The sequence below is a fragment of the Magnolia sinica genome, chromosome 2, assembly GCF_029962835.1.
Source record: "Magnolia sinica isolate HGM2019 chromosome 2, MsV1, whole genome shotgun sequence".
Taxonomy (NCBI): Eukaryota; Viridiplantae; Streptophyta; class Magnoliopsida; order Magnoliales; family Magnoliaceae; genus Magnolia; species Magnolia sinica.
Window position 1 is genome coordinate 15,888,223 of NC_080574.1, and position 15,655 is coordinate 15,903,877.

Consider the following 15,655-nt stretch of genomic DNA (forward strand, 5'->3'; position numbering starts at 1 on the left):
CAGGCATAATGTAATAGACTATCACATAGTTTCTAATAATTTATTACATAGGTTTATTACAATCATCAAGTTGATTACAATCAACAAGTAGAAAATATTTGTACATGACTTGTTTGAGAATTTTAAAACTATAAAAGCAGTTACTCTTGCATGTGAATTTCACTAGTTTTTTTTTTTTTTTTTTAAATTTTTGAAAGGCATTTCACTAGCATTTCCAAACCAAACTTTTTACTTACCACAATAATAATACTCAAATGTAATCAGATAGTATTTTGCATCCTATTACAAGATACCTTTGAGAACCTTTTAGATTATACTGAAATTAGAAGTTCTCAAATTGATTTTTGCATGCCAAACAAGATGGAGGTGTAAATAAAATGCTAGATTTATGCAGGGATGCTCTAGAATTTAAAGAATTTAAAATGTAGTCGGACTAAAACAGAGTATGGAGTGCAATTTTAATAATAAGAGTGAAAATGAGATATTACTTAAGATTGCTGACAAGTTTCCCAAAATGACCACTTTCGATACCTTGGGTCAATAATTCATGAGTGAAGAGATTGAAAAGGATGTTGCCTATATAAGTCAAGCTGGGTGGAAAAAATGGAGATGTGCCTCTAGAGTTTTATGTGATTGTATTGTACCACTCAAACTGAACGGGAAATTTTATGAGATAACTATAAGACCAACCATGCTTTATGGGACAATATTGGGGAGTTAAAGAATGGCCTGTTCACAGGATGAGTTTGGCCACAAAGAGGATATTGAGATGGATGAGTGGCAAGACGAGGAAGGACAAAATTAGAAATGAATGCACTTGAGGGAACTTAGCAGTAAAACCAATATGTAGAAAGATGGGATAGATAGTTTGGCCATGTGCAACAGAGACTAAGAACCATGCCGGTTAGGAGTGAGTTGGTACATGTTGAAGGCTCTAAAAGGGAAAGGCAAAGGGAAAGGGAAAGGCCCAGAAGGACGTGGATAGAGGTAGTAAGAGAAGACTTGATGACCTATGGTCTAACTGAAGGTCTGGCCCTTGATTCATGTAGCCAACCCCAATTAATTGGGATAAGGCTTGGATGATGATGAAACAGATATTTCACGGCTCGGATCAGAAAGACATAATGTACCATCAGCACTTGTCAATTTCCAGCCCATCTAAAGATGTTCAACTTCTATACAAACGACCAACAGATCTCAAACAGCCAATTGCATCAAATATTAAAGGGGATTTTTTGTAATTCATACCCAGAAACCCTCCGCTGCCCTTCCTCTTTAAGTGCTTTGTGGTGTTTTGGGCTTGTATTCTTTCTCACTTCGGCATGTCTTAATAAAATTTGGTTCTCTCTCTCTCTCTCAAAAAAAAAAAAAGAAAAAAAAACTTCTTATAACAGGAAGATAACCAGGAACTGTGATTATCAAAATGGAGGTAAGGAAAGATATAGGTTGCTCAGGTAGGCATAAAGCAGGTCTCAGTTGAAACTTGCTTGGCCTCCAAATCTCAGGTTACAGGGTAGCTATACATTTAGTAAAGATATATTTTTTTTTCAATGGCAACTTCAATTTTATTGGAAGAGAGCCAACAAGCTCATAAAAGCTATTAAAACAAAAAAAAATTAAAAAAAATTAAAAAAAAGAAAGAAGGGATGATAAGAAATCCAGCGAACAACATAGAATCAGGCCCCAAAGAAATTGGTTGAGATGGCCCAATTCTGGGCCCTCTCGAAACTTCCTGCCAATAACTATAAGAATTGTGGAATGTTTGGTAATCCATCTCTTTCCAGAGCCCATAAAATAGCATGAAGCGAAGCCTCCAAGGTGATCCCCTTCTCTCTCCTTTACAATCACCAACCCATGCTGAAAATAAACTTTGAATGTCGCTTGGCATCACTCACTTGATGTTGGAAAGCTGCAAAAACCCCACCAAATGCCAGAAACAAACTCACAGTAAATGTAAACCCATCAGCTAGCATATTCGAATCCCAGATGACAGCAAGAACACCCAACGCTGTTGTCGCATCCAAAGCTTCCCAATTGGGACAGATCTAACGAATCACTAAACCCTGCATTTTCGTCTCCTGAAGCGTAAAAGTATGAAGCTTTTGCTTCCTGCAAGCATGTTTCATCTAAAGCCTTTTTTTAATGACAACCCGAACCCCCGATTTTCCATGATAGGATTTTTGTTGGCGAACTGTCCACCTCCCTGTTACCTTTCCCCGTAATTCCCCCTTCCCCTTTGTACCTTTTTTTTGTACGCGGCGGCACCCTTCTCATAATTGGTGAACCTCCCTCATTCATACTCTTCATTTTCTCGCTTGACTATGAGGAAATGCCTAATCTCTGAACCATTTGTCTTCCATCTCTATCCTCAAAAGGCCACCCTACCAATTGATTTCATGTATCCCGTCTACCAGCCCCTTTCTTGACGATCACTTCCAACTGACTTGGATTGCTTCGGCAGTGAATGCACACCACCTTCTCGCTAGGGTCCACCTAATGATAATGGATGTGCCTTCGTCTGAGCATCCATCAGCAGCAAACAATGCAAGACATCCATAGGTGCATCAAGCTCCATAACCAGATCAACACCCACTATAGATGAGGATGGACAACAGCACCCCTATGTCCTTGAGTCTAGCTGAGGGGATCCAGTTCTTTTGCCCATGTCCCCATACTCCAACGATTTGTGAGTAGAAATCCATTTGTTGTTGCCTTCCTCCAGCCAAGGGGATGAGACAATACACTCGTTAAGTCACATCTCGGCTTTCACTAGCAATTGGATGTTGTTGGAGTCCCCAGCTTCTAAGAGGTAAATATTTAGACAGTAATAATGGTAGAGCAGGAGATTCTTGTAATGCCCTCTGAAAGCCTCGTCACATCTGATGCAAATATCCATAGGTGCATCAAGCTCCATATCCGGATCAACACCCACTATAGATGAGGATGGACAACAGCACCCCTATGTCCTTGAGTCTAGCTGAGGGGATCCAGTTCTTTTGCCCATGTCCCCATACTCCAACGATTTGTGAGTAGAAATCCATTTGTTGTTGCCTTCCTCCAGCCAAGGGGATGAGACAATACACTCATTAAGTCACATCTCGGCTTTCACTAGCAATTGGATGTTGTTGGAGTCCCCAGCTTCTAAGAGGTAAATATTTAGACAGTAATAATTGTAGAGCAGGAGATTCTTGTAATGCCCTCTGAAAGCCTCGTCACATCTGATGCACGTGTACATCTTCCAGTATCCTTTTGTTTTTGTGAAGTCTTATTAAGTTCTACCTAGCACCAAAGGAAATGTGCTTGTGCATTACATGTAGTGTTCGAATTATCTCCGATATTATCTTTATCTCCAGCTCAGCGATACTGATAACATTGGCAGAGATATCGATAATGCTGGTAGTATCAGAAATTCTAAGTATTAGCAATCTATCGCTAAGTATCACCAATGTATCAATATCGCTAATGTAATCGCCAATATTTTCAACTATGTAAATTCTAGGTGTTGCTTGTATTGCCAGTGCATCAATATCACCAATGAATCACCAATATTTTTGACTATATAAATTCTAGGTAATGCTCGTATCATAAGTGTATTGACGATATTTCAATAGTAAATTTTTTTTCCTGGGCACATGGTTGTATGTAATGTTCAATTCATCATTGATAATATCTCGATATTATTAATATCGCAACATGCGCGATATTGAGACCACAATCTTTCGTTTCCTTTTTAATTATTGATGATTTCTTGGTGAGATATCATGTGTTGTTGATATTTTGCAATATCGATGATGTTTGGATGGAAGGTTGGATAGTTAAATAGACCGGATGGATTGGTTGGACTTATTTCTTACAACAACACATGCTTTTAAGGCCCCATTAAATGGAAACTTGTTATGTATGCATATTCTTTTTGCAATTTTTTTTTTCTAAATATGCAAATATGTACATTTTAACATCTCCTAAAGTTTCGCTGAAAATTCCACCATTTCCTCCATGTTTCTCTGCATTTCCGGTTATCAGCGATATTATCCGCAATATCGATATTGTTTTTGTATCCCTGGCTAGCGAAACTTGTAGCGATACCGATACTTCGAACACTGATTACATGTAGCACCCTCAACTGCATTACCCCACACCTTTATGTGTGACTGCTATGTGAGATTCCGGATTGCAAATATCTGCCACATCCACTGTAAATTTAAAATTCAAAATAATGTCCTTGGATTAAATGGATCCCACCGTCCATCTCACGAGAGCAGGGTGATTGTACACCTCTCGGATATGGATTTCCAAAGGCAAATTGTAGTGATCATCTTTTCTTTACTTCTTTTAACTAAATATTCAAATTAAAGAAGGGGAATAGAAACCCAATAGCATAAGAAAGGACTCCGCCCCTGCCATAGCCAGCTGGTACATATCACAATCAGCTTCCCTAGCAGACTGAGTAAACAAAATGTCCAGTCACCAAGGACCTGATTTCACTAAAAACAGAAACCAAGTTTCTAGGGCAACAGGGCTCCCTGAGACACATTGCATGAATTCGGCTCTTATGCCTACAGCCTCAACAGAAAGCTGCTGAAAATGACTAAATACAACTCTGACCACTTCCCTGAAGGCCCAAGCCAATGCAAAGTAAGGAACGACACTTTGATCGGGCCTCAGAGAGAAAAGAAAGTTCTTCCGTCATTGCTAAAAAGATTCCTCCAATACCAGCCTTCTCTTCTAGACTCAAGAAGTCAGCTTTAAAGGAAAACAGCAATAAGAAGGCACAGGAGCTAGACTAGTATCCATATCCCTGCTCCTCAGTATTATGCTCCAATGTCTAAGAATGTCTTCTAAGCATAGCCCCTTAAAAAATTTATGGCTAAGAACCCATAAGCACAAAAAGTCAAAAGGACTGCCAGCCACCTCCTGAACTGCAAGCTCTGTCTTTGAATATCTTTTGATTCTGCTCTAGCTAAATTCCCCAGCATATTGCTAGAGGCAGCATCTTCCACAAGACTTTTCCCCTTGCCTTAAAAGGGGAAGCTACCCCAGCTCTGAAGAGTTTCCATCACATATCCTCTAATGCACCAAGCGACTCCTAAAGCCCTGAGGCACGTGTGCAGAAGGACAGCTCAACAGAAGGTGGTTTGCCAATTCCACCTCCTGTTTGCATGCAGAGCACACATCTTTTCAGAATAGGGATCCTGCTTTTCAAAAGCTAATCAACCGTGAGAATCTTATCTCTAGTCGTGGTCCAAGCAAAGGCCGAGATGCAGTTTGGGGCTGGGGTGCTCCAAATAAAAGTCGAAAAGTTGCTGTTGGAACTGCCACCCAGTTTGTGGAAAAAGGATTTTGCTGTATATTACCCTGATCTAGACCATCTCCATATCTTTAGATCGGGGTACTCAGTCAAAGGAAGAGTTGTTTCTAACAATAGAAAGATTTTTAAGCCATGACGTGGAGCACCAAATTAAGGACTTATCCCTCAGCCCTCTTCTTCATCCTTTTTTTTTTTTGAAAGGATAATCTTATATTCTTATCTTTATTCAAAGGAGAACAAAATACAACACAATACCGGCCTGCACGGTAAAGGAGCAGCAAAGAAAACACAAACCACAAAAATAGGGACAAATGCAAGGACACTAGCCACAATGGCTTAAGCACAAAACATGAACAAATACAAGATACCTCAAAAGCACTTGTTGATATGCTCCTGCTTTAGCCAACTAGTCCACAATATCATTTGCATCTACTCGTCAAAAAAAAAAAAAAAAAACCCATCATTTGCATCTCTATTCATCTAAGAAAATTGCAGACAGCAACCCCTTCTCAAGTCTAGCAGTTCCTCTATTAGGTCTACAATCGTCCACTTATATTTTCCAGAAGAGGCCCAGGCTTAGCATAGTCAGCCTCAATCACTACAAGAGTGAAATTATACTCCACTATCAACTTCACTGCTTTTTTTACACACCGACGCACTCACACCACAGTGGGATTTCACCACAATGAGTAGTCGAACCCATCATCTCGTGTTGAAACTCTTGTGAGTCTACCAACGAGGCATGAGTAAGGACCCTCAACTTTGCTGCTTGAAGAACAGTTGCAGGTTCTGCATAGGAAGAGTCTTGGAAACCCAAGGATCCAGAAAATTCCATTAGGATTTTACCATTGTGATCCGGAATGCAGCCCCCTATTCCTGCATATCCCATATTCCCAAACAAGCACATATCAAAATTAACTTAAAACTGACCTGGGGGAGCAGATTCCAGACAACTCTGGTAGATATTGCTTTTGGATTCCCACGGAGCACTTCAATCCAATCCGTCAAGAATCGCTTGCAAAATCTTGCTCCACAGGGTGTTGATTTTATTTTATTTTTTTAAAGGTAACGAGAAAATTCATTTATTAAAAGAAAAAGAAAAAAAAAAAAAAAAAGGAAAAAGGAGAACAAGAGGAGAAGGCGAAAAAGAGCAAAGCTGCTGAGATAGCAGACAAGCTCTAAATCCCTAAAAAACAAAAATCAACATTTTTTAACCCCTTGACATTAGTTGCCCATTCCACTATAAGCCTCTTGGCTCTAGACCCAACAGCTGAAGGAGGGGAGGAGATATTATTAAAGCATCTCTCGTTCCTTTCAAGCCACACTGACCACCAAATGGCCAAAATAGTCATTTTCCAAATGGAAGATCTTTGCTTGCCGAGCCTGAAGCCGTGCCAATAAGCCAGAAGGAGATGAGCTGATTGACGGAGGCACCAGGAAATGCTGAATCTTTGACAGAAGTCGATCCATATTTGGGAGATGAAAGGGCAATGCACCAGAAGATGATCCACCGTTTCCGCGTTTTGCATGCAACACAAACAGATGTTCACAATCTGCATACCTCTCTTTCTGATGTTGTCTATTGTTAAGATACGATTACAGTCCACTAACCAACAGAAGCAGATAACTTTAGGAGGAGCCGGGGTTTTCCAAATGAAGGGGGAAGCACGAACTGGGGAGGATGGGGAGGGGGATAGGGAGGCGTAGAGGGATTTTACCATGAAAGAACCTGGCTGATGAATGTTCCAGATAAGTTTATCAGGGGGGCTGAGGGCTGAGGCGCAGCTTTAGAAATACAGTCCATGAGGTCCACGAATTCAGAGAACTCATTGTCGTTAAGGTTCCTAGTGCATCTCATATCCCAGACCGTATTGTTCGCTGATAGGGAATAGTAATCAGATATGAATCGGTTTTTGACAGGTTCCAGACGGAATATGTTGGGGAATCGATCTTTCAACAACGAATCACAGGGTGTTGATTTTACTCCACTCCTTTGATAACATGAAATTTTTTACTCACCATGACGTTTGCCTAGAGCTTTGATGTTTTTGAAGATTCTCTTATTTCTTTCTAGCCAAGCAATTTTCCAAAGATTCTTAACCGCAACTCTCCACGCTGTCTTGGACCAACCACCTATGAGATCAGCGATCGAACCCACCATGACCCAGGAAATATTGAATATCTGCAAAACACAATTCCACAATTTCACCAATTCTGGACGTGTCATGAAGATTATTTACCTTCTCATCATTTTTACAGGACATGGCACCTCTGTTAGGCATGGTCATTCCCTGCCTCTTCACCAAGCATGCCACCATACGAATTGCCTTGATTTTCAAAGGGCCAGCCTATCTGTTGACGCTCATTCGCATCTAACCAGTCAAGTCCTCTCTCCGACTTGAACCTTCACGGATTCAGTTCTCTCCATATCTAAATTATGGTTGGATTCTCACCCTGGCGAACTGTTATCTTCTTTCTTCCGCGATCCACCATCTATCTCCGTCACCTCCCCCAAACATGAGACCACCACCTTGAAGACTCCCTCAACCCATGCATCCAATGTGATGCCGAAAAGCTGCACCTGGAAGCCCTTCAGTTCCTTTCACATGATACTCCCATCTTCTAATTTGCCTACTTGGGCAATTGAAAAACACCTCTCCTCCTTGCATCATATGGCCTCCTCAATAGACTCAAACTCTAATAGGAACACCTTTTCTAACAGATGATGGATGGAGAAATTGTACGAGGCATGGACCACTGATGCGTTGGCCATTGTTTCACGTCTTCTCCTTCCATCAAAGAGGATACGACTGTCATCACCAAACATTTCGTCAACCTTTCCCTCTCTCCTCACTACTCATTCTTCCACCACCACTTGTTTTGAACCCACTATTTCCTCCACCCTAGCTTCGATATCCTCTTTCTTCAACACTCTACTTCTATGTTCCTCCTGGCTGCGGTCACACCAGTCTATCGTCCTCACCTGTGTCTTGGGTGATGAAGATCTCCAGCCCTCCATTATTGCCCCTCTTTGCTTCTTTAGAATCCTCTCCTTTCCCCTTAGTGACTCTATATCCAGCACATCTTTACAGTTTTCAGGTCCATACTTGGCCCTCTTCATCCAAATCTTCTTGCGTTTACCCTCTTTCTCATTGAACATACTAATTCATTTTTCCACCTCCTCCGACAATCCATACTGGATGGAAGTAAACCCTCTAATAGCTAGAGTCTCTCTGCCTCTTGCAAGATGCCAATCTCTTATGAATCTCACTCTGTAGAAAAATCTATGCAGGTCTGGGGCAACGATATCCCCCAGGAGATTTGAGACATGGAGCATGATCTACGAATGCAAGGCACCAAACCATCAACCCTATCAAGAGGCCAGAGACTTTGCCCCGGATGCAAGGCACCAAATGCTTTATATTATTTTGAATTATTTGGTAGGGCTCATGTATGCCACAAATCCCATGCCTCTGTCCAAATAGTGTCTATACAATACAGGCACCTAGTACATTTGAAAGAATATAGGTAATTGGCATCATAGGAAGATATTTCTATACACGTCAAATAAGAATACACACTTAATGGCAAAATGATATTGTGAGCCAAGCACTCCATCGGGGGAAAAGAAAAGTAAGGAAGAAAGAAAATTAATAATAAAGAAAGAAAATAAAACCAAATGCTAATATATCCGTACAAATGACATGCAACAAAATGATGATCTCTTTGATTTGTCTGTCCTCGTTGCCATAAAACATACATAAAACCATGGGTTAGAATCAAAGAAGAGCTGTCCAATTGACATATCTGAATTGATATATCATTGTTTCAGAAGTTGTACATGTTGTGCTTGTATATTTTATGGAAGGACACAAGGTGAAAAATGGGTTGGGATGTCAGGTAGGAAGAACAAATATCTCTGCATACCACACAACAGTGGGAAATAGGTTTCTGAGCACTAAAGGGAGAAGCAATACAAGCCATTTAGTGGTGTTTCCATGATGCAAGCATCACTATAAGATCTATGCAAGTTGTTGAAAGAATAAACAAAAGAAGATCAAGCTAAACGAACCAACATGTGCATATTTGTTACACAAATGTTTGGTCATTAAACACACAAGGATTTAGATCAGGCACGGTCAAGCTTTGACGGCCATGCAGTATGATAATGAACAGGCGTAAATTAAGAGCAATGCATGTTTTATTTCCCAAAGAAAGCTGCTTGTTGTTCAATACAAAGAAAGAAATAGGCCATCTCTAGTGGTCGGCTTTTCTTATCCATTACCTCAACGTATTTGTATCTTTGTCTAGTATATTAATAAAATTTTGTTGACTGCAGAAAGGAAATAAACTAGGTCTACTGTATCCTATATCAAATGGACACATAAATGACTCCACAAGATAGTAATCTCTAGTTCCAACAAAACAGATAATTACAAAATTTATTTGACATTGTTTTTTGCTTGTTAGTGCGGTCCTCTCACACGTAATAATTTACAATGGAGAAAGAAAACCCAACTAGGTCAAAGAACTAGTGTACACACATGAAAACGGACTTAGCCTTCCAACAGGTAGAAGAAGAAGACCGCACAATCTGACAGGACTGTCATTTTTTATAACCGACCAAAGTAAGAAGAAGAAGAATAAGCAACATCAAAATGACTTTAGTTCAAGTCCAATAGTTTTCCATATTCTTCATGTAAACTTCATCTCAAAAGATTCTACCAGTATATTCTACTAATATTGATGTAGAATGACACAAATATATGAAATGTTGAACAAGATTATCTTAAAGAAATGTTACCTTTGCATCCTCAGCTGATGAAAATGTTACGTAGCCAAAACCACGAGATCGCCCAGTCGATCGCTCCTAAAGTTGTTTACATTCAATTAAAAGAATAATTCTTTTAGCAGATTAGTTGATTAAACAATAAAAAGTAGATATGTTGACCAGCTCACAGAAAGATGCAAGAGCACTTGAAAACAACAAGACTTTTTTCTTCTTTTTTAATGTGAAAATGACAAGACTTGATCAGTACAATTCAAAAACATAGAGGTTAAAGATATTAAAGAGACTATTCAGAGATGACTTTAAGAAGTCAACAAGCTGCTTAGTTTCACATAGAATGTTTGGCCTGCAAGGCTGCAACGGGTATGTATAAACTTGGTCGAGGGTAAGATATCATTCAGCAATTGACAAAAAAAATAGATCATTAATTCCCAAAATTCATTAAAGCTAGAACAACGTGACCAAACACTAACAGTCTATAGAGTAGAACAGGAGTGGTGATGCCTGCAGTGCAGAAGCTCTGGTGATAAGAGAGGTCTTCGTCTCTTCATCTCTAATTCCATTGGGCCAATTATTGCAAAAGAGGACTCCATCAATGTTATCAAATTGGTTAGTAATGTTCAAGGTAACCCATGGAAGCCAGCATTCTACTTGATGAAATTAGCCACATTTCGGCGAGGTGAAACATTTAGTTTATCCTTGTTGAGAGGGGACAATAATGTGGCAGACTCCTTTGTGAAAGGAGCAGTCAATTGATCCTCCATTTGTATCGGACCTTCAGTTCCTTTACCTTAATGAGTTCTTTGGATTTTTTCCATGAACCAGTTATTTCTCAAAAGGAAAATAAAAAATAAAAAATCTAGAGGTAAAAAGTCATGACAGATGTGCAAAAGAACCCACACTCGAGGTTTTGCATTTTGCATTCCTACTATCCTAGTGCTCTTACAAGTTCATACCAAAATTTGGAAAGAAGACTGAAGGACCACTAATTGCTTCTGCCCTTATATTTCTAGATGACCCAAAGGACAGGGAATGCATCTTATACTGACATGGACTAATAAAATTTCAGAGTTTCTTCAAGATCATACATGAGGAAAATAACAAGACCTGATGTAGCACATTTTTTAACCAAACAAGGAGTTTCTAGGACCTCTCTAAACACACTAAAATATTCATTACATGTCCTTGGACAATATATGTGCATGTTCATTATGAACTGAATCTACAACTTCTTCACTGGCTCCATGAAGACATTCTTTATACAATTTGCATGTTGCCTAACATCAATCCGTTAGGACCAAAAAACCAAAAACATTATATTTCACCTCACTGCAAACTTCACACAACTCCTAACGGAAGCAGCTATGCTTCCAGGTTTTCCATTCTAGAAATCTGATACTTATTCCTACGTCTCTCCAGTGTAATTAAAAGGTGCTAGGCGGATCACCTGAAACGCCTAGGCGCACTTGGAGCATGCTTGGAGATTCCAAGCACAATTTTTTAAAAAAAAATTATTAATGTTATGTATAGATTCAGATTGACTTATTTAACAGTTTTCTCTACAACTAATTTAACATAACAAAAAAACTAATTGCAATGTTACTAGGTATTATAAATCAGGATAGTTAGACACCACTTCAAAAAACTACATCTACCCAAAGATTCCAATGAATCCACAGAACCTAGAAGTTCAAATTTACCCAATTTCCCAAACCTAAAAGACCTTTATTTCATAACATTTTGTATTCCTCTTAGCTCAAAACCCCATATCCCAAAATTTTCATAAATTCCACTAATTGAACCATAATAATGTTTCAATTTCCCCAAATCCTAACCCTAATTTTCCTAATTTTCCCAATTCCCCGACCCAAAATCATAGTTTTGCTAAAATCCCTAAATTTTCCAGACCCTAAAAATCCCACTATACCCAAATCCTCTAATCTAAATCTTCCGATTCCCCTAAAATTTCCAATTTATCTTCTATCTCTTATATTGGATAAATGAAAACTCAGTGCTTTTAAGAAGTCCAATGTAGTACTTGAAACACTAATAGAAGAAAGAAATCAAGAAAAAGTCTCACGAGTCTATCTAAGAAATTTGGGAGGAGATTTTTTTTTTTTTCCATAAATCAAGCCTAAAAGAAATGGGTAAAATATGCTCAAAAGGAGCTAATAAGCCGTCTTTTCACCCTTGGCCTTAATGGATGTCAACAAGCCAAAATACTTTTTTTTTTAAAGTACTCAAAGGGTTACATCATAATATTATGCAGCTGTCACCTAGGAATCAGGCGCTAGGTGCATGCCTGGGGATAGCATCTTGCCAAGGGCCCAAGCGGTGCGTAGGTCACCCAAAATGCCTAGGAATACACCCGGAACGCCTTTGGCAACACTGTCTCTTGCTGAACACTGATCCCTTCTATCAATCCTTAATTTTCCCAAATTCCTACAACGTAGCAGCTTGCAAAGAGAAAGTCATTGGGGACATGCAAACCTTTTAAATTGAGTATGTCACTGTCGATGCTCCATAGTTGAGAGAGGGAGAGAACAGTTCCCTAGGATTTTATGATTTAACAGACTGCAGTTAACTCAGAAAGGATAGAGGAATAGCACTAGCTTGTCCTTGCTAATTGTTTGAGTTGATCGAAGAACTCTCTTTTTAATTTTAAGGGTAATTGATAAGAATAACGATGGTCACCTACATTCCGAAAATGCTGGTTAGCTCCCCAAGAAGAGCATGCTAGTGATTTAACATCTGACCATTACAATATACAAGGGGAGTTATTAAATTTCCTTGTATAGCACAAAATATTGAAATGTATCACCGATATATTGCGATATATAGATACATTCTGGTATTTTGTCAAAAACCATTCATAAAATTCCTGCATATCATCGATACATGCAATGTGTATCAGCAATACATTGCTGTACATTCCCCCACTGGAAATTAAAAAACGAAAAACTCACAAAAGTCCATTTTCTCCCAAATTTGTTTGGGGAATCTGTTTTCATACTCATATTGTATATTTTACGAATTATATGAACTCATTTTGAATATAATTGCATCATTTCTGTCAGATAACACAGTTTAGAACCCTGTGCAAAGGAAACTTGTAGTGCATAATTTTTTTGGTGATCATTTGAGTTCAAAGTGTGTAATCTGTCTCTTTCAACATATCCAGAGGTTCTATTGAAAAATTCCATCATATCCCAATGTTTCCCTTGAACAGGGTACATTCCCCGTTACATGCGACATTTTCCATGCAATACCTATATGTTTCCATATCCCAAGGGTGTGATACGTGTAGCAATCCTAATATTTAAATCACTGGAGCAAACCATGACTCAGCAATCAGCATTTCAAAAACATATGCAAGCCCTCGTCAGGAACAGCTGCAAAGCAATTATGGCAGGCCGCTGCCTTCATGATCATTTCATTTGTTTTCCAAAGCCCAGATTATTCAAGATAATAAGCCCAGGGATTCGATCATAAAATCATTGCCGAATCCACAACTAATAAAAAATACTATGACGACACCATAATGTATTTTCCAAGAGAGTTATATCTACAAGAGAATAATCTGAAGTCCCCACTTTGCTGTCCTAATTGCAACTAACATATGGAAACATCTAAGCAAAAACATCTTGAAGTCAAACAAACAAAAGAACTGTAAGTAACATAAAGCCTTAGGGCCAGTTTGGACAGATTACTTTCCAAGAGTCTGATTTTCAGATAATTAAGATGCGGTGAGCAGCACGCGCACCAGCTCAGACTTTTCTCATCGTTTTGAGCACAAAAATTCTAAAAAGGGAACAAAGTTCAAATTTCAAGCTTTTGTGGATTTCTCTCCGCATTTCAAAAAAGAACAAGAACAAGAACAAGACAGGAAGCCTGATCTGGCAGGCATGGGGCTCACCAAATCCCGATTCTCCCAAATCATGCTTTTGGGAAGTTTGGCATCCAAACTGACCCTCACACTTAATTATATAAATTGATGAAAATGGCAAACTTAGAAGAGATGCAATGCAGACCCAGGTCAGAAATCATCCTACTTTAGAACCCAAGCATGCACTTTCATCAAATTGGAAGACATGAGCATTGTACAATCCAACATTGAATCTTTGCCAAAGGTCAAGAGGAACAAAAAGATCAGTGGGTAGACACTAACCTTCATGACAATAACATCTTCCAACTCCCCAAACTTGCTCATATACTGCTTCAACCCATCGGTATCCACATCCCACGGGATTCCAAGAACCTGCATCAGACACAAAATGCAACGCGGTAGACAAGAAAAGAGATGCCATTTTGCTCAAAAGGAAAAACGACAGAAACAAGAAATCGTTAGGATACTAACCACGAGCTTTGTTGCCATTATTAACAAGACCGTGATAATCCGTAAAGAGAATTAGAGTAATACAGAAAGCAATACTCTCACTTTCTCTTACAAAAACAGACACTCCCCCTCTCCCTCTCCCTCGCTCTCCTCTCTCCTCTCCCTCTCGCCCTCTCTCAAAAATGGAGTCCCTGCACATGAGCACACACCTCTTTCTCACACACACAACAAAAACCTAACAAGCAGGAAAAAACCCGTCAATTTCATAGAAAGATTGTCCGCGAAACGCACGAATCTGTGTTTTCGTTTCTTTTTCTTTTTTGCTTTGGCCTCTTAGGTGCTCGACCTAAGGTCGGAGTGAGGAAGGGAAAGAAGAAATAGGGCATTGGAGCGCGCTCTCACTAACCTTTCTCGTATTCACAACCCTTGCAGCCCGCTCTCGCTCTCGCCCTCTCTCGCTCACGCGCGCTCGACCTCTCCCGCTCGTATATCTCTCTCTATCCCACGCCGCTCTCCTTCGCCTGCTGTCCGCCCACAACCTCCTTCGGATCCCTCGTCTCTCTCGCAGTTTAGGGCCTTCTTCCTGAGGACCGCTTTGGTGTCCCTGCGAAGCACTTGAAATGGTGGTTCGCCTCGTTCTGTATCATACACATCCCCATCTTACAATGGATCATAACCATCACTTTTGATGATGAGCCCCATAGTTGACGGCCCACCTTCGTAGAGGCGAAAACGGTTTGAACACAGACAACCTTTACCGTTCACATTTACACGGGCTACAGTCCAACGGTTAGAATCATTGGATCAGTTTAGTTTTCGATAGGTGGTCCACTGAAAATGAGGCGATCTAGGCTGAACTAGGAGTTAAGGCTAACTACCAGTAAAAACGGGGACGCGGATTTCCTTGCGGAAGTTCCTGCGCAAGGGTGCTGGGTGGGGCCACCACCATTGTTTTGGGGAAATATACACCGTTCATCCGTTATGCAAGATAATTTTAGTACAAGCTAAAAAAACGAGGTGGATCCAAGTCTCAAGTGGGCCACACGACAGGAAACAGTACGGATTCAGTTAGAACCGTTGAATCGTTCTTATGACCATAAAAGCTTTGTTTCAGGCTAATTTTTTTTTTGTATTTTCACTTCATCCTTGTATTAATAACCTTATAAACGGTTTGGATGGCATATAAACATTAAGGTGGAGCCCAAGAAGCTTTCAACGGTAA

General features: G+C 39.7%; 1 protein-coding gene across 4 annotated transcripts in view; it reads right to left on the reverse strand.

Annotated features, from left to right (window-relative positions):
* The window catches only part of LOC131236418 (uncharacterized), a 29,436-nt gene extending 14,438 nt beyond the window's left edge, over positions 1 to 14,998 (reverse strand). The window contains exons 1-4 of one of the 4 annotated variants that reach the window (XM_058233556.1): positions 14,840 to 14,998; positions 14,455 to 14,624; positions 14,266 to 14,355; positions 10,113 to 10,178 (exon numbers count right to left, since the gene is read on the reverse strand). In XM_058233556.1, the coding sequence (XP_058089539.1) occupies positions 10,113 to 10,178; positions 14,266 to 14,355; positions 14,455 to 14,472 (174 nt within the window). In that variant the 5' untranslated portion in view covers positions 14,473 to 14,624; positions 14,840 to 14,998. Of the gene's footprint in view, positions 1 to 10,112; positions 10,179 to 14,265; positions 14,356 to 14,454 lie in introns of all 4 variants that reach the window. The other 3 variants (XM_058233557.1, XM_058233558.1, XM_058233560.1) reach the window with 3 other exon arrangements.
* Positions 14,999 to 15,655: the final 657 nt, after the last annotated feature.